The sequence below is a fragment of the Lepidochelys kempii genome, chromosome 16 (assembly GCF_965140265.1).
Source record: "Lepidochelys kempii isolate rLepKem1 chromosome 16, rLepKem1.hap2, whole genome shotgun sequence".
NCBI lineage: Eukaryota > Metazoa > Chordata > Testudines > Cheloniidae > Lepidochelys > Lepidochelys kempii.
The window spans coordinates 6130522-6150717 of record NC_133271.1 but is presented as its reverse complement, the minus strand read 5'-3'; the positions used below and the strand labels follow the sequence as shown (position 1 = coordinate 6150717).

Here is a 20196-nt window from a genome sequence, read left to right as displayed (position 1 = left end):
TGCTGAGGTTATGTCAAGATTAAAAACTGCTGGACATTTTGGGGCTACCAAAATTTTGGCCAAGCAAAGAGAGGGATGATGGGCAGAGCTGAGATGGGAGCTGGTGTCATGACTGCCATCCAGCAGGTCGCTGAGCTATAGACAATCACAGACCTGGTTAAAGGTGATAGGTATTCTTCTAAGCACCTTCCTTTCAGGCTACACAGAGGGAGCAATTAAATGTCCATTGGGTAGTAATATCTGGAAAACAATAAGCTACCATCCAAAGCACAAAGCCACATGGTGGAGCCAAAGAAAGCTAAGCTATGTGGTTTGAACAGCTTCTCTTGGACTGATTGCAAATGCAGTGGGAGGGGATTGACTGGTCGAAGCTGTGTATGTCTGCGTGGGTGACTGAGAGGCAGAAAGCCAGCAGACAGCAAGAGAAACAGTCATGAGAGTGGCCACGGGAGGGAGCAGAGAGACAGAGCTCCTGGGGGCACAGTGCTGCTGGAGAGGCAGGCTTGGAAATTGTGAGCAAGGAAACTGCCTGCTGCTGTTTGTTTCTACTGTGTTTGGAGAAACCGGACTTTGTGTGCATTCTTTGTAAATAAACAGGACTGCACCAGAGAAATATCTGACTTGTGGCATCAAGTTTTCCTCCTAATGGAAATAACCTGAATATTGGCTAACCACATGAGCCAAAAGAGTTAGTGCTGGGAAGCAGTGGCACCTAGTGGACAGAGCACTAGATGGTGACTTGAATTCTATTCTTGGCTGTGCCACTGGCCTGCTGGGTAACCTTGGGCAAGTTGCTTCCCCTTTCTGTGCCTCAGTCCCCCATCTGTAAAAGGGGGCCAATGATACCCATGTCCTTTGTGAAGTGCTATGAGAGCAGCGGATGAAAAGTGCTAGATAAGACCTAGGTATTATATTATAATTACCACCAGTGTGGGCTGCATTCGACTAGGCTTGCACATGGAGAGTTCTCTTGGTTTAAAGTCTCTGCATAGCTGTGACAGGAGGCGGAGGGATGCAAAGCTATTTGCAGACACAAGATTCACTCCAGGTGAATGGTTTCCAGCACACAGAGCCTTATGAACCTAGTGCAGGCTCAGAGACCCCATCTCTGATCCCTGGCTGGTGATGGTGTGCCAGTACTCCACAGCCTTGGACTCCAGACATGGGCACGTTGCTGTAAATGTCCAATACACTCACGATTGGCCTGCCGGTGATTCACCATGGTGGGACCAGTGCCTGTCTTGCTTCCTAGAAGTGGTGACCCAGACAGGTCCCTATTATTAATTAATTAATAATAATAATAATAAATTCCCTGGCCCTCCAGGATGGATTCTGAGCAGGTGGCCAAGAAGGAGGCTTTGTGACAGCCCAACACCTCTCACAGCCGCACCTTCCCCAGCTCATGCTCCCAAGGCCTTGGATGCCCTTGACTGGCATGGAGCAGTATGACCTCACCCCCACCCCACAGCACCCTGCCCTCAGGGTGCTGTTGCCCAAGTCCCAATGCACACAGCAGCACGTAGCTTCTGCTTCCTAGGAGATGTCCTTGGACTCTAGACTAGGCTTAGCCTGGTGCAATCAAGTCATAAACAAAGGGTTTGATTCTGCTCTCACCTGTGCTGGTGTAAGTCAGGGGGCTCTGCAACGTCAACAGGATACTGCTGCTGCGGAGCTGCGTGCGGGAGAGCAGAATCCAGCCTGCGAGGGCAGGGGCATTCCTGAGCTATCAGAGGGGACACTGGCCTTCATGAGCCTGGAAACGTTGGTTGGGCAACAACCACACCCCACCCCCAAGTGGGAGCACATGCTCACGGAAAGGGCAAGTCTCCTGGCTTTGCCCTCCTCACTTGATGAGCAATTATCCCCCTGCCACTGTTCATTACCCTCCCTAGCTGACAAGAAGCCTGTAACTGCTGCAGATCTCTATGGTCTATACACACCACAGCAGAGGCTATCTGAATGTTATTTTCCCAGGATTAAAAACCAGCATATAAACATTTCTCATGAGTAGCAGTTAGCACTGACTGATTGGCTTGACATACTGCAGAGGGATTTGTCTTATTTATGCTGTTTGTTTATCCTGCTCTCAGCAAGGTTAAGACCCTGAATAGTCCCTACAGACACACGTGTAATGGTAAAGTCGATGTTTTGTTCACATATCTAAAGGTCTTTGGTTGGAGATAAGGCAGAAGTGTGCTTGTAACCGGATGTGTATGCCATGAGTGGCTGCGCATTGGAATGGGAGTTTGCTGTGGAGTCAGTGAGTGCGTGTGGATATCTGATGCATGGTAGGGAAGACACACAAGCTTAGGTCAGGATGGATGTTCATATGACCTTATCTGGTGATCTCATTGAGTGTGATGGATTGCGTTAACTGGGAATGCACTTAGCTTTAAGCTGCCAATGTGTCTTGTGTAGGAATTTTTGAAATGGCATGAGATGTATCAGCCCAGATTTTAACCAACCACTGTTGGCAGGATGCTTTTGTCAGGCCTTTATCAATGCTTTAAAAGGGAAACTGCCAGGTTAAAATTCTTGTTATTCTTATTTTGAAAAGCAAAACAGGAGCCCCGCTGAGATGATTCAAAGGGAAGCATTTTAAAATCTAACTCACTTGTCACTTTTTACACTGTTGGTTACCCTGTATTCCACTCAGCTCCAGCGATGAACTGAATCAGTTCATTTGATATCTAGTTAATTTCAACTTTCGGTTTCCATGCACAAGCCCAGGGCTGAAGAAGTTGCAAGGGGGAGAGTTGAGTTCTCTTTTCAAATAGTTTCTATAGGAGTTTAAATCATTAGACCATTTGTATTGTGAAGGGGTTATTTTTTTACAACACCCCACTGGGCAGGTCAAATCTGACCTGATAGTGCCTCTGGTGGGGAAATTTCTGGTGATGGTTAGTGGGGCTAAGGAATTTGGACCCTAATGTGTCTTGCCTGAAATTCATTGCAGTGCAGCAGCACCAGTAGAAATTCTAGGCACAACTTACAGGGACAAGACTTAGGCCCCACTTAAGTTCGTCCCACTTTGGCCCTTTGGGTTGAAACAGGACTTAATTAATAGATTCCAAGGCCAGAAGGGACCATCATCTTGTCTGATTTCCTGTCCAACAACGGCCAAAGAACTGCCCCAAAATAATTTTTGGAGAAGATCTTTTAGAAAAACCTCCAATCTTGATTTCAAAACTGTCAGTGATGGAAAATCCACCATCTTGGTAAATTGCTCCAGTAGTTAATTTCTTTCACCTTTAAGAATTTATGCCTTATTTCCTGTTTGAATTTGTCTAGTTTCAGCTTTCAGCCATTGGATCATGTTAGACCTTTCTCTGCTAGATTGAAGAGCCCATTATTAAATATTTGTTGCCCATGTAACAAATTACAGACTGCGATCAAGTCACCTCTTAACCTTCTCTTTGTTAAACGAAATAGAGTGAGCTCTTTATAACTAGAAGGCAGGTTTTCTAATCCTTTAATCAATATTGTGCCTCTTCTCTGAATCCTCTTCAATTTATCAACATCCTTCTTGAATTGTGGACTCCAGACTTGGACACAGTGCCACAGCAGTCACACCAGTGCTGAATGCAGAGGTAAAACAACCTCTCTGCTCCTACTCAAGGTTATGTCTCCCAGCCTAACATTCGCTTTTTTGGCCACAGTGTCAGACTGGAAGCTCGTGTTCAGCTGATTCTCCATCACAACCACCAAATCTTTTTTCGAGTCCCTGCTTCCCAGGGCAGTGTCCCTCATTCTCGAACTATGGCCTGCACTCTTTGCTCCTCCATGTCTACATTTACACTTAGCCATATTAAAACGCATATTGTTTGATTGCGCTCAGTTTACCAAGCAATCGAGATCGCTCCGAATCAGTGACCTGCTGGCTCTTCATTATTTACCACTCCCGCAATTTGTGTGTCATCTACACACTTAATCGTGATGGTTTTATGTTTTCTTATAAGTCATTGATAAAGATGTTGAAGAGTGTAGGTCCAAGAATCATAGAATCATAGAATATCAGGGTTGGAAGGGACCCCAGAAGGTCATCTAGTCCAACCCCCTGCTCAAAGCAGGACCAATTCCCAGTTAAATCATCCCAGCCAGGGCTTTGTCAAGCCTGACCTTAAAAACCTCTAAGGAAGGAGATTCTACCACCTCCCTAGGTAACGCATTCCAGTGTTTCACCACCCTCTTAGTTAAAAAGTTTTTCCTAATATCCAATCTAAATCTCCCCCACTGCAACTTGAATAGATCCCCACAGGACCCCACTGGAAACACACCTGCTCAATGACGATTTCCCCTTTACAGTTATATTTTGAAACCTATCAGTTAGCCAATTTTTAATCAATTTAATTCATTTTATATCATTCTAATTTTTTAGTAAAAATATTGTGCTGTACCTAACTCTTGTGCTTTGCCTCAGAACTCCCTGTAGTCAATTATTAAAAAAAACATAAACGTTCTCACTTCTTCCCCTTCAGTGTAGGCCACGTGTTCCTGTGTTTTGCAGGGAGATCACTGCCTCTGAATTCCAAGGTGACCTCTAAAACTCCTGCCAGGACATGTACAAACCTGCAACATCCAGGAATAATCTGTGCCCAGGGCAAGACAGAGGGAGTCTTGATGAAATGTTAAGCAGCAATATCCTGCCTCAGAGCCACGAAGCAGAGGCCTGTATCACAGGGCAGTACGTGCAGCACATCCACTGCTCTCTACCTGACCATTCAAAATCAGTGCTGGTGCCCCCGTGGCTAGTTCTGGCCTCATTTTACGGGGGAGGCCACCATGGCCGTTTGCAGGTCCCCAGCTTTGCTTGGCCAGTTGCGGTTTGTTTGAAATTGCTGCGTCTGGCTTAGGAACAAGCGCAGTGAAAGGAGGTAGGCACTCTGGCCCAAATCTATAAAGGGACTTAGGCCTTGCCATGCTGAGCATCATGCCACCAACTCTTAGGTGCCTAGAAAAATCACAGGCACCCCACGGCGATCTCCACAGTCTGACTTAAGCAGCCAGGCTCTATACACTGAATGTGGGAGGCAGGTGCCTTAAGTGGGATCCACAAAGCCAGCAAGTGAGGTGCAAAGGCTCCTAAACTAGCCAATGACAGGAGAGCATCCTAAGTCCTCCTCCCGCTCCCCCTCCCCCGCGAACCAGAGGCCTAAGTCTGCTTAGCGATCAGCACAAGTCAGGGGGCTTTTGAGCCGCAGACATTTTTTGCAGGAATGAGACAGGCGCTGGCCTCGCCCACACCACAAAAATGGCCATGGCAGAGGAGGGGGTGCCAGGTGGTAACTTCTAACCCAGTTCTAGCACACTCAGCAGGGCTGTGGGAGACCCAGGTTCAATTCCCCCCTCTGCCTGTGGGGAGAAAGGATTTGAAGAGGAACTGCTCAGAAACATGCTCTCCTAGTACAGACACCCGTGGGGAAAAAATGCCCCCCATCAGCTCCCTCGCACCTCCCGCCCACCAGCAGGCCCCGGGGATCGCCCCCTCCCACCTGCCGCAGCCGGCTGTTTCACAGGGTGCAGGCTGGAGGCTCTGGGGAGGGGGGAAGAGCGAGGATGTGGCCCACTTGACGGAGGGGTGGAGCCTTGGGGGAAGGGGTGCGGTGGGGGACGGCCCGTGGCAGGGCTGGCGGTGGAATGCCCTCCGGCACTTTGGAAAGTGACCACTGAGCTATGGGGGAGGGGCGCCCTGGGTTTCACCTCTCGTTCCACGGGGGACAGAGAAGGACAGTGAGCCCAGTGAGGGGGGCACGCCCACGAAGTGGGAGACCTGTGCCTGGGCCCCTCTTCCCATCCATCAGCAGTGAGGCTCAGATTTTGTCCTGGGTATTTTTAGTAGAAGTCATCGACAGGTGACGGGCAAAACAGAAAAATTCACAGAAGCTGTGACCTGTCGGTGACTTCTACTAAAAATATCCAGGACAAAATGGGGATCTGGGGATCCCCACATTGCCTGAAGGGAGCCACCTGCAGCAGCTGGGGGCTGCGGTGTACCCCTGCGGCCTGTAGCTCCAGGGGTGCTCTGCTGCCCCTGGGGGCCAGGAGCTGTGGGGTGCCCCCACCATCAGCAGCTCCCGGGGCCCGCGGTGGCAGCGAGCTCAGGGGTTCCCCCGCCGTCGCCTGTGAGCTTGCCAGGAGCTCGGGGGTTGCCCCTCCGCCCCTCCTCCCTGGACACTGGGAGCTCAAGGGTTCCCCTGCCACAGCCAAGCTTGAGGGGTTCCCCCGCCACCGGCGGTGGCTGGGAGCTGTGGGGCACCCCACTGCGGGCAGCGGCGTACCCTGCAGCTCCCCACCGCTGAAGTCACGGAGGTCACTGGAAGTCACGGATTCCATGACTTCCATGACTAAATCGTAGCCGTAATCATCAGTTATTCCCAGTGGAACAGCAGACTGACCGAGCCCATGTCAGAGTAACCCCAGCACTCTGCTGAGAGGTGGGAGACCCCTATTCATACCCTCTGCCCCCATCAGGCAGACTGGGGAATTGAACTGGGGTCTCCCACACCTCCTCCGAGTGCTCAAACCTCTGGGCTAGAAGTTATAAGGGCAGCAGAAGCTCCTCAACCAGATTTTGAACTGGATCCAAGCCAGCAGGAGCCAACCTCTGAGCATGCCTTCTGGGTCAGGCTCTACCCATGCCTCAGGCGGACAGACACCTGTCTTCCTTGCTGTGTGAATTGCTCTGGGACGTAGGTGGCAGGTGGACGGACGCCTGGAGGGAAGCAGCAGTGCACAGGCCTAGAGACAGAGCTGGGGTATGTGGGGAACTCCAACCCTGAAACAGAGGCACCGAGCAAACTGAGATGCTTGTAGAGTGTACTGGGGCTCATGTAGGGGCCCATAGGCAGGCTGCAGATGCAGCTCCACAGTCCCCAAATTCCTGGGGTGGCCTTATCAGGCAATCTGGGGCTCTGGAGGCCAAGTTACAGTCTGTCTTTTTACATGTTCTTCCAGTCAGACAAGGGGCAGAGTGTCGGGTAGGGGGATGTGACGCTTTGTACCTGAGGGGAACACCCAGCATCCCCACGTTCATCCTTGTAAAATCACTGTGTGGTATCCAATGCAAAGTTTGTCCTGTTGGGTGTTTTCGGAAGGCTCATGATGAATCATAGAATATCAGAGTTGGAAGGGACCTCTGGAGGTCATCTAGTCCAACCCCCTGCCCAGAGCAAGACTAATCCCCAACTAAACCATCCCAGCCAGGGCTTTGTCAAGCCTGACATTGGCCATTATCTTTGAAAACTCATGGCGATCGGGGGAAGTCTGATCTATTCAAGCCTAAGTTAATTGTCTCCAATTTGCAAATGAATTCCAATTCAACAGTTTCTCGCTGGAGTCTGGATTTGAAGTTTTTTTGTTGTAATATTTCATGTTGTAAAACTTTCATGTCTATAATCGCATGACCAGAGAGATTGAAGTGTTCTCCGACTGGTTTATGAGTGTTATAATTCTTGACATCTGATTTGTGTCCATTTATTCTTTTACATAGAGACTGTCCAGTTTGACCAATATACATGGCAGAGGGGCATTGCTGGCACATGATGGCATATATCACAGTGGTGGATGTGCAGGTGAACGAGCCTCTGATAGTGTGGCTGATGTTATTAGGCCCTGTGATGGTGTCCCCTGAATAGATATGTGGGCACAGTTGACAACGGGCTTTGTTGCAAGGATAGGTTCCTGGGTTAGTGGTTCTGTTGTGTGGTATGTGGTTGCTGGTGAGTATTTGCTTCAGGTTGGGGGGCTGTCTGTAGGCAAGGACTGGCCGGTCTCCCAAGATTTGTGAGAGTGTTGGGTCATCCTTCAGGATAGGTTGTAGATCCTTAATAATGCATTGGAGGGGTTTTAGTTGGGGGCTGAAGGTGACGGCTAGCGGCGTTCTGTTATTTTCTTTGTTAGGCCTGTCCTGTAGTAGGTGACTTCTGGGAACTCTTCTGACTCTATCAATCTGTTTCTTCAACCTGGATTTGTGCTGGAAATGGCCCAACTTGATTAACATACACATTGTAAGGAGAGTGATCACTTTAGATAAACTATTACCAGCAGGAGAGTGGGGTGGGCGGAGGTATTTTTTCATGTTTTGTGTGTATAAAAAGATCTTCTACACTTTCCACAGTATGCATCCGATGAAGAGAGCTGTAGCTCACGAAAGCTTATGCTCAAATAAATTGGTTAGTCTCTAAGGTGCCACAAGTCCTCCTGTTCTTTTTGCAAATACAGACTAACACGGCTGCTACTCTGAAACTTGTCAGTTGTGATTTTAAGTGAGTCTTAAGTGCAGTGGCTAAGAACAGGCAGGAGGTGGTCACAGTTTTGTTATTTTCAGTTTGTTTATTTTGGGAAAGGGAAATAGGAACAGAAAAACAGGAAAATGAGTAAAAGCAGTGAAGCGATTGCGAAGTTGGAGCTTTTTAGGCTGCAGTCTGCAGAAAAGGGGAGGGAGCACCAGAGATTATTGCAACTGAAAGAACTGGAGATAAAAGAAAAAGAGAGAGAGAGACAGCGAAAACACCAACTGGACCTGTTAGAGAAGCAGAACCAGAACCCCTGACCCCAACGACTCCATCAGTCCAAAAATCCACAAGTGGGAACACTTATATTCTGCATAAAGTGAGGATGATGATATTGTTGGATATCTGACTACCTTCAACAGGCTGTGGGTAATACATGAAATCCCTGCTGAAAGAGAGTTCCTACCCTGATTGCAAAATTAACTGGTAAAGCCGAAATGTATTCAATGGAATGCCTACTGAAGATGCTTTAGACTATTGTAAATTAAACTATTTAGACTATTGTAAATTTAAAGATACTGTTTAATTTTCACCATAAACATTCAGGGAGAAGTCCTGGCTCCACTGAGATCAATGGTAACCCCCCTGGTTTTACTGGGGCCAGGATTTCCACCACAGGCTTTGCTGCCCCTTCATCAGATGCAGCTCAAGACTACAGCGCTGAGACAATTAATGGATGCAAAGGGCATGGAGGCTGGTGAATTCCTCTTGCTCTAGACTCATCCCCCTCCTGCCAGAAGCTTCCCAGCAGAATGAACTTGTATCTTCCATGAAGCTCCAGACACAAGGAAACACAATGGAGCCCAGGCAAATCCAGAGCAGTGGCCAGTGCAGGGTCTCTGCTCCCACAAGCCCAGCCAATGACCTGAGCTTCTCAGTCCCAGGAAAAGGGAGTGATGTCTGCTGCTGTCGGAGTAAGCCAGGTCAGTAGCCTTCGTTAGCCCAGGTGACCACGTAGTCTGGATACTTCTCTTTCAGTATCTTTGTGGACACAGAATGTTTTGCTTGACCAAAGCCCTGGAAGAGGAAAAAGGCAGCACTGTGAACTGTGAAGGGCTCAGGAAGAGTCCTGGGGACAGAGCCCTGAGCAATAAGAAAATCCGAGAGGATAATCTGGGGATGGAAGAGGCCCCCAGTGCCTTGCCTAAAACTCCCAAATGACCGCCATCTACACCTGGCAACAATCCACACTGAACGCACTGCAGCTTGGCACCTGGTGCCCAGAAGTGGAGCATCAGGGCAGTCCTGTCCTAACCCTGTCCCTGCTCCTAGAGGAGATTAGGATTGGGAAGATTCTGGAGAGTGACGGCATCCTTGGGCCACACAAGGTACCTCTCTCTTACTGGCTTTACCTGGGGCAGGTCTGGGGATCTAGAGTGTTTCTGGCAGAGGCAGTGAAGGGAGACAGTGAAGAATAAGTCGAAGGAGAGAGATTAAACTATTTTCCAGAGCTGGGTGGAATGCATACAGTTCTCTCTGCTCCAAGAGCAAACAGCGCCATGTGGTCACTGTTAGCCCTTTGAGCTGCCCCTTGGCAACACCTGCTGCTCTGTGCCCAGAGTGACAAGCAGCAGTGCATGAATTTATTCCAATTCGGCTTCCTTCTTTGCCCATTTGGCTTTTGCTCTCAAAATGGAAGCAGCCACAAGCACAAGCCTTAATTAGGTGGGTACAGTTAAAGGAGCACAATCCCCCCGGAGGAACATGGTCACACCAGCATAGATGTACTTGTACTGGGATAGCTATTCCCATAGGGAAAGTGAATAAGCTATACAAATATAAGGCACCTTTATACAGACATTTCTGCATTCATATCAGGGGATTGTACTGCTTTAACTATACTAATGTAGTTAAAGCAATAAAGGATGTACAAGCATAACTAGATCAGTAGAAAAGTTACACCCCTACCTGACAGTTATACTTGTACAAAACTGTGTTTAGACAAGAGGTTAACAGGCAGCAGGTTTTTTAAAAAAAAAACATAAGGAAGCACTTCTTCACACAAGGCACAGTCAACCTGTGGAACTCCTTGCCATGGGCTGTGTGTAGTGAAGGCCAAAAGAATAAGTGGGTTCCCAAAAGGAGATAAGTTCATGGAGGATCGATCCAACAATAGCTGTTGTCCATGATCGTCAGGGATGCAACCCTACACTTTGGATGTTTTTTGGTCTTACAGGCCCACTCTTCAGGAAGGGCTATTGGTTACCAGCCTAACTAATAAGTCAATACCTTTCCTTTAAAGCTTTGCTACCTTATACACATTAGACAGTGGTAAGATGCCAGCTTCCATGTCAAAACTGAACAGACTGTGAGTGGGGGGTTCCAGGCTGGTGCTGTTGCTCAGACAGCAAAGATACCAGCATAGGTGAAAAGAATCCTCTCCACCCACTCCCCTCAAGACTGGTTACAAGTTTCTCAATCAAACCAAGAGCACCCTCCCATGGCTCCTTGTTTACCACAGAATATCCATAAACGTGGATCTTCTTTTCCTTGCTCTGATGGGAGATCCTGCCCCCGCCCAAGCACTCGCAGTCGTAGCCTTGCTTCTCGATTTCTGCTGCAGTCTTGTCATAAATATCAGCTAGGGTGGGAGACAAGAATGTAGAATGAATGTAAACAAAAGTCTATTAAAGTTCCTTCCCTGGGGATATTCTTGGTTCATGTATGATATATGGAACATTTAATTCATACATGTGCTACCTACCCCACACATACAATTGCAGGGTAAAGACATGCTCCAACCTTACCCACAGTTAAAGGGATACAGGATTGGTAGGAACCACAATCTGATGGCTCACCACTATGGGCCCCATTTCACAGTTCTCATCTCCAGACCCAGTTCCTATGGATCCAGATCTGAACAGATTGTTCCTAGGATTTACAACAGCAGGAGTGGGTGGGTGAGATTCTGTGGCCTGCCTGACTAGATGATCATAATGGTCCCTTCTGACCTTAGTATCTATGAGTCTATGAAAGAATCCCAGCCCACCCCACTCACGATGGGCTTTCTGCTCCGTTATCAACAGCACCATTTGCATCTATTTGTATTCAGCTGCACGGTGATGGCGGAACCCAGGAGTCCTGGTAACCGCGCTGCGCGGAGCCAGCCCCGACCCGCACCTGCCCCCGCAGGGGCCCCAGCGCTGGGGGCGGGGCAGCTACCCCCGGGGAACAGCCCGGTACGCGGCCCAGGCGTAACCCAGCCCCCAGCCGGCCCCGCCCCGCCCCTCACCGTGGTACTCGGCCCAGGCGTGGCCCCGCACGAGATCCCTGGCGGGCCCCTGGCCCCCCGCCGGCCGCACGCGGATCAGCACGTATTTGAAGACGCCGTCGGGGTCGATGTCGACGCTCGGGATGCGGCTCAACCCCTCCGCCGCCATCTTGCCGGCCCGGCACCGAGCCAGCGGCGTAGCACTGCTTCCGCCCAATGGCAAAACGGGGCGGGGACTGCACAGCGCCGCGGCCAATCGCGTTGCAGAGCCGTGAAGCTCTCGCCCAATTAGAGCAAAGCGCTCTTAAAGGGGACGCGAACAAAGTCTAATCCTTAAAGGTGAGAGCGGAGGGGTGTGATTTCGCCGGCAGAAAATGCCGGTGGCTGGGCCGATTGGAAGGGGCGGGGCTGGCCCGGCCCGGCCCGGGAGGGGGCGGGGAGTGAGCGGGGCCTGCTGGGCGCGGGGGGGGGCGGGGCTGCAGGCGTTGTACAAACACCCACAGACAGCGCGATGCCCTGAGGCCCCCCCGGCACCCCGACACCCCCCCGACACCCCTCTTCCCGCGCCCCCTGACAGCCCCCCCACTCCGCCTGACAGCCCATGCCCCCCCGGCACCCCATGCCCCCCCTGACACCCCTCTTCTCGCGCCCCCCGACACCCCGTGTCCCCCGACACACCTCTCTCACGCCCCCCCGGCACCCCTCTTCCCGTGCCCCCCCGACACCCCGCCTGGCACCCGCACGCCCTCTGACACCCCTCTCCCTGCTCCATGCTCCCTGTGCCCCCCTGGCACCCCATGCCCCCCCTGGCACCCCTCTCCCCGTGCCCCCCCAACGCCCCTCTCCCAGCTCCCTGCACCCTGCCTAACACCCTGTGCCCCCCTGTCACCCTTCTCCTCGCTCCCTGCTTCCCGTGCCCCCCCTCATACCCCGCTCCCTGCTCCCCCCTGACACCCCTCTCCCCATGCCCCCCGACACCCCACGTGACACCCCATGCCCCCCTGGCACCCCGGTCCCACCCTGACACCCCTCTTCTCATGCCCCCCTGACACCCCGCGCCCCCCTGACACCCCTCTCATCACGCCCCCCCAACACCCCATGTCCCCCGACGCACATCTCTTGCGACCCCCCGACACCCCTCTCCTTGGGCCCCCTCATGCCAGTGTCATGCTTCTTTATGTTTTTGCATTGATAACTTGGACCCATAAAGCAAATGCATCCGGTGTAACGCAGCCTGCTTCTGGCTGGGGCCCGCTGCTGTCGTTCAAAGAATTAACAGCAATCACAGGATGAGAATGAGGGAGCAGCGGGTGGGTGCGTCAGGCTCCCGGATTAGCTGGGTATAGCTCTTATCGAGGACAAAGGAGTTGGAGGCGCAAGTGGTGTTCTCGTTCGTCCTCCCCGTGGAAGGAAAAGGCCTGGGTAGAGACCGTCGAATCGTGGAAGTCAACGAATGGCTACGCAGGTGGTGTCGGAGAGAAGGCTTTGGATTCTTTGACCATGGGATGGTGTTCCAAGAAGGAGGAGTGCTAGACAGAGACAGGCTCCACCTAACGAAGAGAGGGAAGAGCATCTTCGCAAGCAGACTGGCTAACCTAGTGAGGAGGGCTTTAAACTAGGTTCACCGGGGGAAGGAGACCAAAGCCCTGAGGTAGGTGGGGATGTGGGATACCAGGAGGAAGCACGAGCAGGAGAGCTCGAGAGGGGAAGGCTCCTGCTTCATACTAAGAAAGCAGGACAAACAGCAAGTCATTTCAAGTGCCTATACACAAATGCAAGAAGCCTGGGAAACAAGCAGGGAGAACTGGAAGTCCTGGCACAGTCAAGGAATTATGATGTGATTAGATTCATAGATTCATAGATACTAAGGTCAGAAGGGACCATTATGATCATCTAGTCTGACCTCCCGCACAACGCAGGCCACAGAATTTCACCCACCCACTCCTGCGAAAAACCTCTTACCTATGTCTGAGCTATAGAAGTCCTCAAATCGTGGTTTAAAGACTTCAAGGAGCAGAGAATCCTCCAGCAAGTGACACGTGCCCCATGCTACAGAGGAAGGCGAAAAACCTCCAGGGCCTCTTCCAATCTGCCCTGGAGGAAAATTCCTTCCCGACCCCAAACATGGCAATCAGCTAAACCCTGAGCATATGGGCAAGATTCACTAGCCACATACTACAGAAAATTCTTTCCTGGGTAACTCAGATCCCACCCCATCTAATATCCCATCACAGGCCATTGGGCCTATTTACCATGAATATTTAATTACCAAAACCATGTTAACCCATCATACCATCTCCTCCATAAACTTATTGAGTTTAATCTTAAAGACAGATAGATCTTTTGCCCCCACTGCTTCCCTTGGAAGGCTATTCCAAAACTTCACTCCTCTGATGGTTAGAAACCTTCGTCTAATTTCAAGTCTAAACTTCCTGGTGGCTAGTTTATATCCATTTGTTCTTGTGTCCACATTGATACTGAGCTTAAATAATTCCTCTCCCTCTCCGATATTTATCCCTCTGATATATTTATAGAGAGCAATCATATCTCCCCTCAACCTTCTTTTAGTTAGGCTAAACAAGCCAAGCTCCTTGAGTCTCCTTTCATAAGACAAGTTTTCCATTCCTCAGATCATCCTAGTAGCCCTTCTCTGTACCTGTTCCAGTTTGAATTCATCCTTCTTAAACATGGGAGACCAGAACTGCACACAGTATTCCAGGTGAGGTCTCACCAGTGCCTTGTATAACGGTACTAAAACCTCCTTATCCCTACTGGAAATACCTCGCCTGATGCATCCCAAGACTGCATTAGCTTTGTTCACGGCCATATCACATTGGCAGCTCATAGTCATCCTATGATCAACCAATACTCCAAGGTCCTTCTCCTCCTCCGTTACTTCTAATTGATGCGTCCCCAGCTTATAACTAAAATTCTTGTTATTAATCCCTAAATGCATGACCTTACACTTCTCACTATTAAATTTCATCTTATTACTATTACTCCAGTTTACAAGGTCATCCAGATCCTCCTGTAGGATATCCCTGTCCTTCTCTAAATTGGCAATACCTCCCAGCTTTGTATCATCCGCCGACTTTATTAGCATACTCCCACTTTTTGTGTCGAGATCAGTAATAAAAAGATTAAATAAGATTGGTCCCAAAACCAATCCTTGAGGAACTCCACTGGTAACCTCCCTCCAGCCTGACAGTTCACCTTTCAGTAGGACCCGTTGCAGTCTCCCCTTTAACCAATTCCTTATCCATCTTTCAATTTTCATATTGATCCCTATCTTTTCCAATTTAACTAATAATTCCCCATGTGGCACGGTATCAAACGCCTTACTGAAATAACTGGGATAACTCACATGACTGTCATGGATGGATATAAACTGTTCAGGAAGTCAGGCAGGGCAGAAAAGGTGAGGGATTGTATGTAAGGGAGCAGTATGACTGCTCAGAGCTCCGGTATGAAACTGCAGAAAAACCTGAGAGTCTCTGGATTAAGTTTAGCAGTGTGAGCAACAAGGTTGATGTCGTGGTGGGAGTCTGCTATAGACCACCGGACCAGGGGGATGAGGTGGACAAGGCTTTCTTCTGGCAACTAATGGAAGTTACTAGATCGCAGGCCCTGGTTCTCATGGGAGACTTCAATCACCCTGATATTTGCTGGGAGAGCAATACAGCGGTGCACAGACAATCCAGGAAGTTTTTGGAAAGTGTAGGGGACAATTTCCTGGTGCTAGTGCTGGAGGAACCAACTAGGGGCAGAGCTCTTCTTGACCTGCTGCTCACAAACGGGGAAGAATTAGTAGGGGAAGCAAAAGTGGATGGGAACCTGAGAGGCAGTGACCATGAGATGGTCGAGTTCAGGATCCTGACACAAGGAAGAAAGTAGAGCAGCAGAATACGGACCCTGGACTTCAGAAAAACAGACTTTGACTCCCTCAGGGAACCGATGGGCAGGATCCCCTGGGAGAATAACATGGGGGGGGAAAGGAGTCCAGGAGAGCTGGCTGTATTTTAAAGAATCCTTATTGAGTTTACAGGGACAAACCATCCCGATGTGTAGAAAGAATAGTAAATGTGGCAGGCGACCAGTTTGGCTTAACAGTGAAATCCTTGCTGATCTTAAACACACAAAAAAAAGAAGCTTACAAGAAGTGGAAGATTGGAGAAATGACCAGGGAAGAGTATAAAAATATTGCTCGGGCATGCAGGAGTGAAATCAGGAAGGCCAAATCACACCTGGAGTTGCAGCTAGCAAGAGATGTTAAGAGTAACGAGAAGGGTTTTTACAGGTATGTTAGTAACAAGAAGAAAGTCAAGGAAAGTGTGGGCCCCTTACTGAATGATGGAGGCAACCTAGTGACAGAGGATGTGGAAAAAGCTAATGTACTCAATGCTTTTTTTGCCTCTGTCTTCACGAACAAGGTCAGCTCCCAGACTACTGCACTGGGCAGCACAGCATGGGGAGCAGGTGACTAGCCCTCTGTGGAGACTATTCGGGACTATTTAGAAAAGCTGGACGAGCACAAGTCCATGGGGCTGGATGCACTGCATTGGAGAGTGCTAAAGGAGTTGGTGGATGTGATTGCAGAGCCATTGGCCATTCTCTTTGAAAACTCCTGGCGATCGGGGGAGGTCCCGGACGACTGGAAAAAGGCTAATGTAGTGCCCATCTATAAAAAAGGGAAGAAGGAGGATCCTGGGAACTACAGGCCAGTCAGCCTCACCTCAGTCCCTGGAAAAATCATGGAGTGGGTCCTCAAGGAATCAATTCTGAAGCACTTAGAGGAGAGGAAAGTGATCAGGAACAGTCAACATGGATTCACCGAGGGCAAGGCATGCCTGACTAATCTAATTGCCTTCTATGATGAAAGAACTGGCTCTGTGGAGGAGGGAAAGCAGTGGATGTGTTATTCCTTGACTTTAGCAAAGCTTTTGATATGGTCTCCCACAGTATTCTTGCCAGCAAGTTAAAGAAGTATGGGCTAATAGAAAGCTGGCTAGATCGTCGGGCTCATAGAATCATAGAATATCAGGGTTGGAAGGGACCCCAGAAGGTCATCTAGTCCAACCCCCTGCTCGAAGCAGGACCAATTCCCAGTTAAATCATCCCAGCCAGGGCTTTGTCAAGCCTGACCTTAAAAACCTCTAAGGAAGGAGATTCTACCACCTCCCTAGGCTCAACAGGTAGTGATCAATGGCTCCATGTCTAGTTCGCAGTCAGTATCAAGCAGAGTGCCCCAAGGGTTGGTCCTGGGGCTGGTTTTGTTCTATATATTCATTAATGATCTGGAGCAGGGGTCGGCAACCTCTACAAGTGGTGTGTCGAGTCTTCATTTATTCACTTTAATTTAAGGTTTCGTGTGCAAATAATACATTTTAACGTTTTTTAGAAGGTCTCTCTCCATAAGTCTATATATTATGTAACTAAACTATTGTTGTATGTAAACAAGGTTTTCAAAATGTTTTAGAAGCTTCATTTAAAATTAAATTAAAATGCTGATCTTACACCATCAGCCTGCTCAGCCCGCTGCCAGCCTGGGGTTCTGTTCACCTAGGCCAGCAGCTGGCTGAGCAGGGCCTGCAGCCGGGACCCCGGCTGGCAAGGGGCCGGCAGCCAGAACCCCAGACAGGCAGTGGGCTGAGTGGGGCCGGCAGCGGGGACCCCAGACCAGCAGTGGGCTGAGCGGCTCAGCCCGTTGCCACTCAGCCCGCTGCTGGTTTGGGGTTCCGTCTGCCGGCTCTGCTGGCTCCTGTCCTACCTTTTCCCTGGTTCTGGCCCATTTTCTTCCTCTCTCTGCACTGAGCTGAGGGTGGGGGTGCGCTGACAACAGGGCTGGGGGTGAAGGAGCAGGCTGGGGGTTGGGGTGCGGGGTCTGGCCAGGAGCTAGAATGAGGGAGGGGACTCAGGGTTTGGGCAGGAGGTTTGGGTGTGGAGAGCTTACCTGGGCAGCTCCCATTTGGTGCAAGGGGTGCAGGTGGGAATGTGGGGGGGGTGTGCAGGAGCTCCCGTTTGGTGCTCAGGGTGGGGGTGGGGATGGGGATGTGGGGGGTGCAAGAGTCAGGGCTGGGGGGGCTGGGGTTGTGGGGGGGTGCCAGAGTCAGGGCTGGGGTTGTGGGGGGGTGCAGGGGTCAGGGCATGGGGTTGGGGTGTGTGGGGGTGCAGGGGTGAGGGCAGAGGGCTGGGTGTCTGTGACGGGGATGCAGGGGTGAGGGCAGAGGGCTGGGGGTGTGTGAGGAGGGTTCAGGGGTCAGGGCAGAGGGCTGGGGGGGTGTGAGGAGGTGTCAGGGGTGAGGGCAGAGGGCTGGGGGTGTGTGAGGAGGGTTCAGGGGTCAGGGCAGAGGGCTGGGGGTGTGTGAGGAGGGTTCAGGGGTCAGAGCAGAGGGCTGGGGGTGTGTGAGGGGGGGTGCAGGGGTCAGGGCAGGAGACTGGGGTTTTGGGAGGGTGCAGGGGTCAGGGCAGAGGGGTGTGGGGGGTGCAGGGGTCAGGGCAGAGGGCTAGGTGTGTGTGAGGGGGGTGCAGGTTAAGGGCAGAGGGCTGGGGGTGTGTGAGGGGCGTGCAGGGGTCAGGGCAGAGGGCTGAGGGTGTGGGCTGGGATCGTGGGGATGCTCCCAGCCCCCTGCCCTGAGTGGCTCATTGCAGGGGGCTGGAGGAGATATGCTGATTCCACCCCCTTCCCCAAGGTTCCCAGAGCAGAGAGCCCTGCGGCTCCGCTTTTCCCTCTCCCACTCCCTAGCAAGGGCCGTCAGGTGATTGGCCGCAGGGAGGGACAGAAGGAGAGGCAGGAACCCTGCACGCGGGGGGGAGGGGGAAGCTTGCCTGCCCTGCAAGGAGAGAGCGGTGGGCAGGGGGCAGAGAAGAGCGGGCAGGGCTGGCCAGGATTTTTAATGGCACATTGCTCCTCTTTGGCACACGTGCCATAGGTTGCCAACCCCTGATCTGGAGGATGGTGTGGATTGCACCCTCAGCAAGTTTGCAGATGACACTAAACTGGGAGGAGAGGTAGATACACTGGAGGGTAGGGGTAGGATACAGAGGGCCCTAGACAAATTAGAGGATTTGGCCAAAAGAAATCTGATGAGGTTCAACAAGGACAAGTGCAGAGTCCTGCACTTAGGATGGAAGAATCCAATGCACCGTTACAGACTAGGGACCGAATGGCTCGGCAGCAGTTCTGCAGAAAAGGACCTAGGGGTTGCAGTGGATGAGAAACTGGATATAAGTTAACAGTGTGCCCTTGTTGCCAAGAAGGCCAATGGCATTTTGGGCTGTATAAGTAGGGGCATTGCCAGCAGATCGAGGGATGTGATCATTCCCCTCTGTTCTACATTGGTGAGGCCTCATCTGGGCCCAGTTTTGGGCCCCACGCTACAAGAAGGATGTGGAAAAATTGGAAAGTGTCCAGCGGAGGGCAACAAAAATTATTAGGGGACTGGAACACATGACTTCTGAGGAGAGGCTGAGGGAACTGGGATTGTTTAGTCTGCGGAAGAGAAGAATGAGGGGGGATTTGATAGCTGCTTTCAACTCCCTGAAAGGGGGTTCCAAAGAGGATGGATCTAGACTGTTGTCAGTGGTACCAGATGACAGAACAAGGAGTAATGGTCTCAAGTTACAGTGGGGGAGGTTTAGGCTGGATATTAGGAAAAACTTTTTCACTGGGAGGGTGGTGAAGTACTGGAATGGGTTACCTAGGGAGGTGGTGGAATCTCCTTCCTTTGAAGTTTTTAAGGTCAAGCTTGACAAAGCCCTGGCTGGGGTGATTTAATTGGGGATCGGTCCTGATTTGAACAGAGCGTGGGACTAGATGACCTCCTGAGGTCCCTTCCAGCCCTGATATTCTGTGATTCTCTTGCCATGGTAGGGGTCTCAACACTGACGCACCTCATAGAATATCAGGGTTGGAAGGGACCTCAGGAGGGCATCTAGTCCAACCCCCTGCTCAAAGCAGGACCAATCCCCAATTTTTTTGGCCCAGATCCCTAAATGGCCCCCTCAAGGATTGAACTCACAACCCTGGGTTTAGCAGGTCAATGCTCAAACCACTGAGCTATCCCTCCTCCTTCCCACCTCGCTGTCTCCTGTTTGCTCCCTGTGGCATAGAATGGTTTGGGGTCTTGTGGGCTGTGATACTTTGGTCTAATTTTGGTAGTTGTCAGAGGCATGCACAGGAATTTAAATTTGACCCCTTTTGGGGGGGCATGGAAGCTAACTGCCTCACTTCTGCTCCCCTGGCCCCAGGAGGAGTTTGCTTTCTCCCCTCCCCATGGGTCCCGGCAGGAGATCGATCTTCTCTCCCTCCACCCTGTCCCAGCCCAGCCCTGTCAGGAACTTGATCTTCCCTGCCTTCGCAGCTCTGGTGCTGGAGAAGTTCTGTGCCCCTGCCAATTATTGGGGGTCGGGGCTGTGCCCCTGCTTGCCCCTCCCCCCCGTGCACGCCTTTGATAGTTGGGTTTAGTGGGCAGGTGCTGCGTTGTGTCTGTGGTCTGTGATCTACAGGTGAACCTGGATGAGCTAGTGGCCCCTTTTGGCCTTAAGCAATATGATAATATGGGAGGTCTGGGACAGCCTGGGAGGGCAAAGAGGTGATCTCAGCCTGGCTCCTTCCTGTTCTCCAGAACAGAGGGTCTGCGCCTCTGCTCATCTGGGTAGCACAAACCTATTCACTCACTGAGGATGAACATCTCT

At 51.0% G+C, this 20196-nt stretch overlaps 2 protein-coding genes across 2 annotated transcripts in view; both read right to left on the bottom strand.

Annotated features, from left to right (window-relative positions):
* Positions 1 to 8792: 8792 nt before the first annotated feature.
* Positions 8793 to 11716, bottom strand: PHPT1 (phosphohistidine phosphatase 1). Its single transcript, XM_073313805.1, has 3 exons — positions 11524 to 11716; positions 10748 to 10872; positions 8793 to 9308 (listed from the first exon to the last, which is right to left on the bottom strand). The coding sequence occupies exons 1-3, from the start codon at positions 11669 to 11671 to the stop codon at positions 9216 to 9218; spliced, it is 366 nt and encodes a 121-aa protein (XP_073169906.1). The 5' UTR covers positions 11672 to 11716; the 3' UTR covers positions 8793 to 9215.
* Positions 11717 to 12656: 940 nt separating this feature from the next.
* The window catches only part of AJM1 (apical junction component 1 homolog), a 41707-nt gene continuing 34167 nt past the window's right edge, over positions 12657 to 20196 (bottom strand). Inside the window, exon 3 of the transcript XR_012155211.1 lies at positions 12657 to 13052. The gene's annotated coding sequence lies outside the window, so the exon portion shown is untranslated. The remainder of the gene's footprint in view (positions 13053 to 20196) is intronic.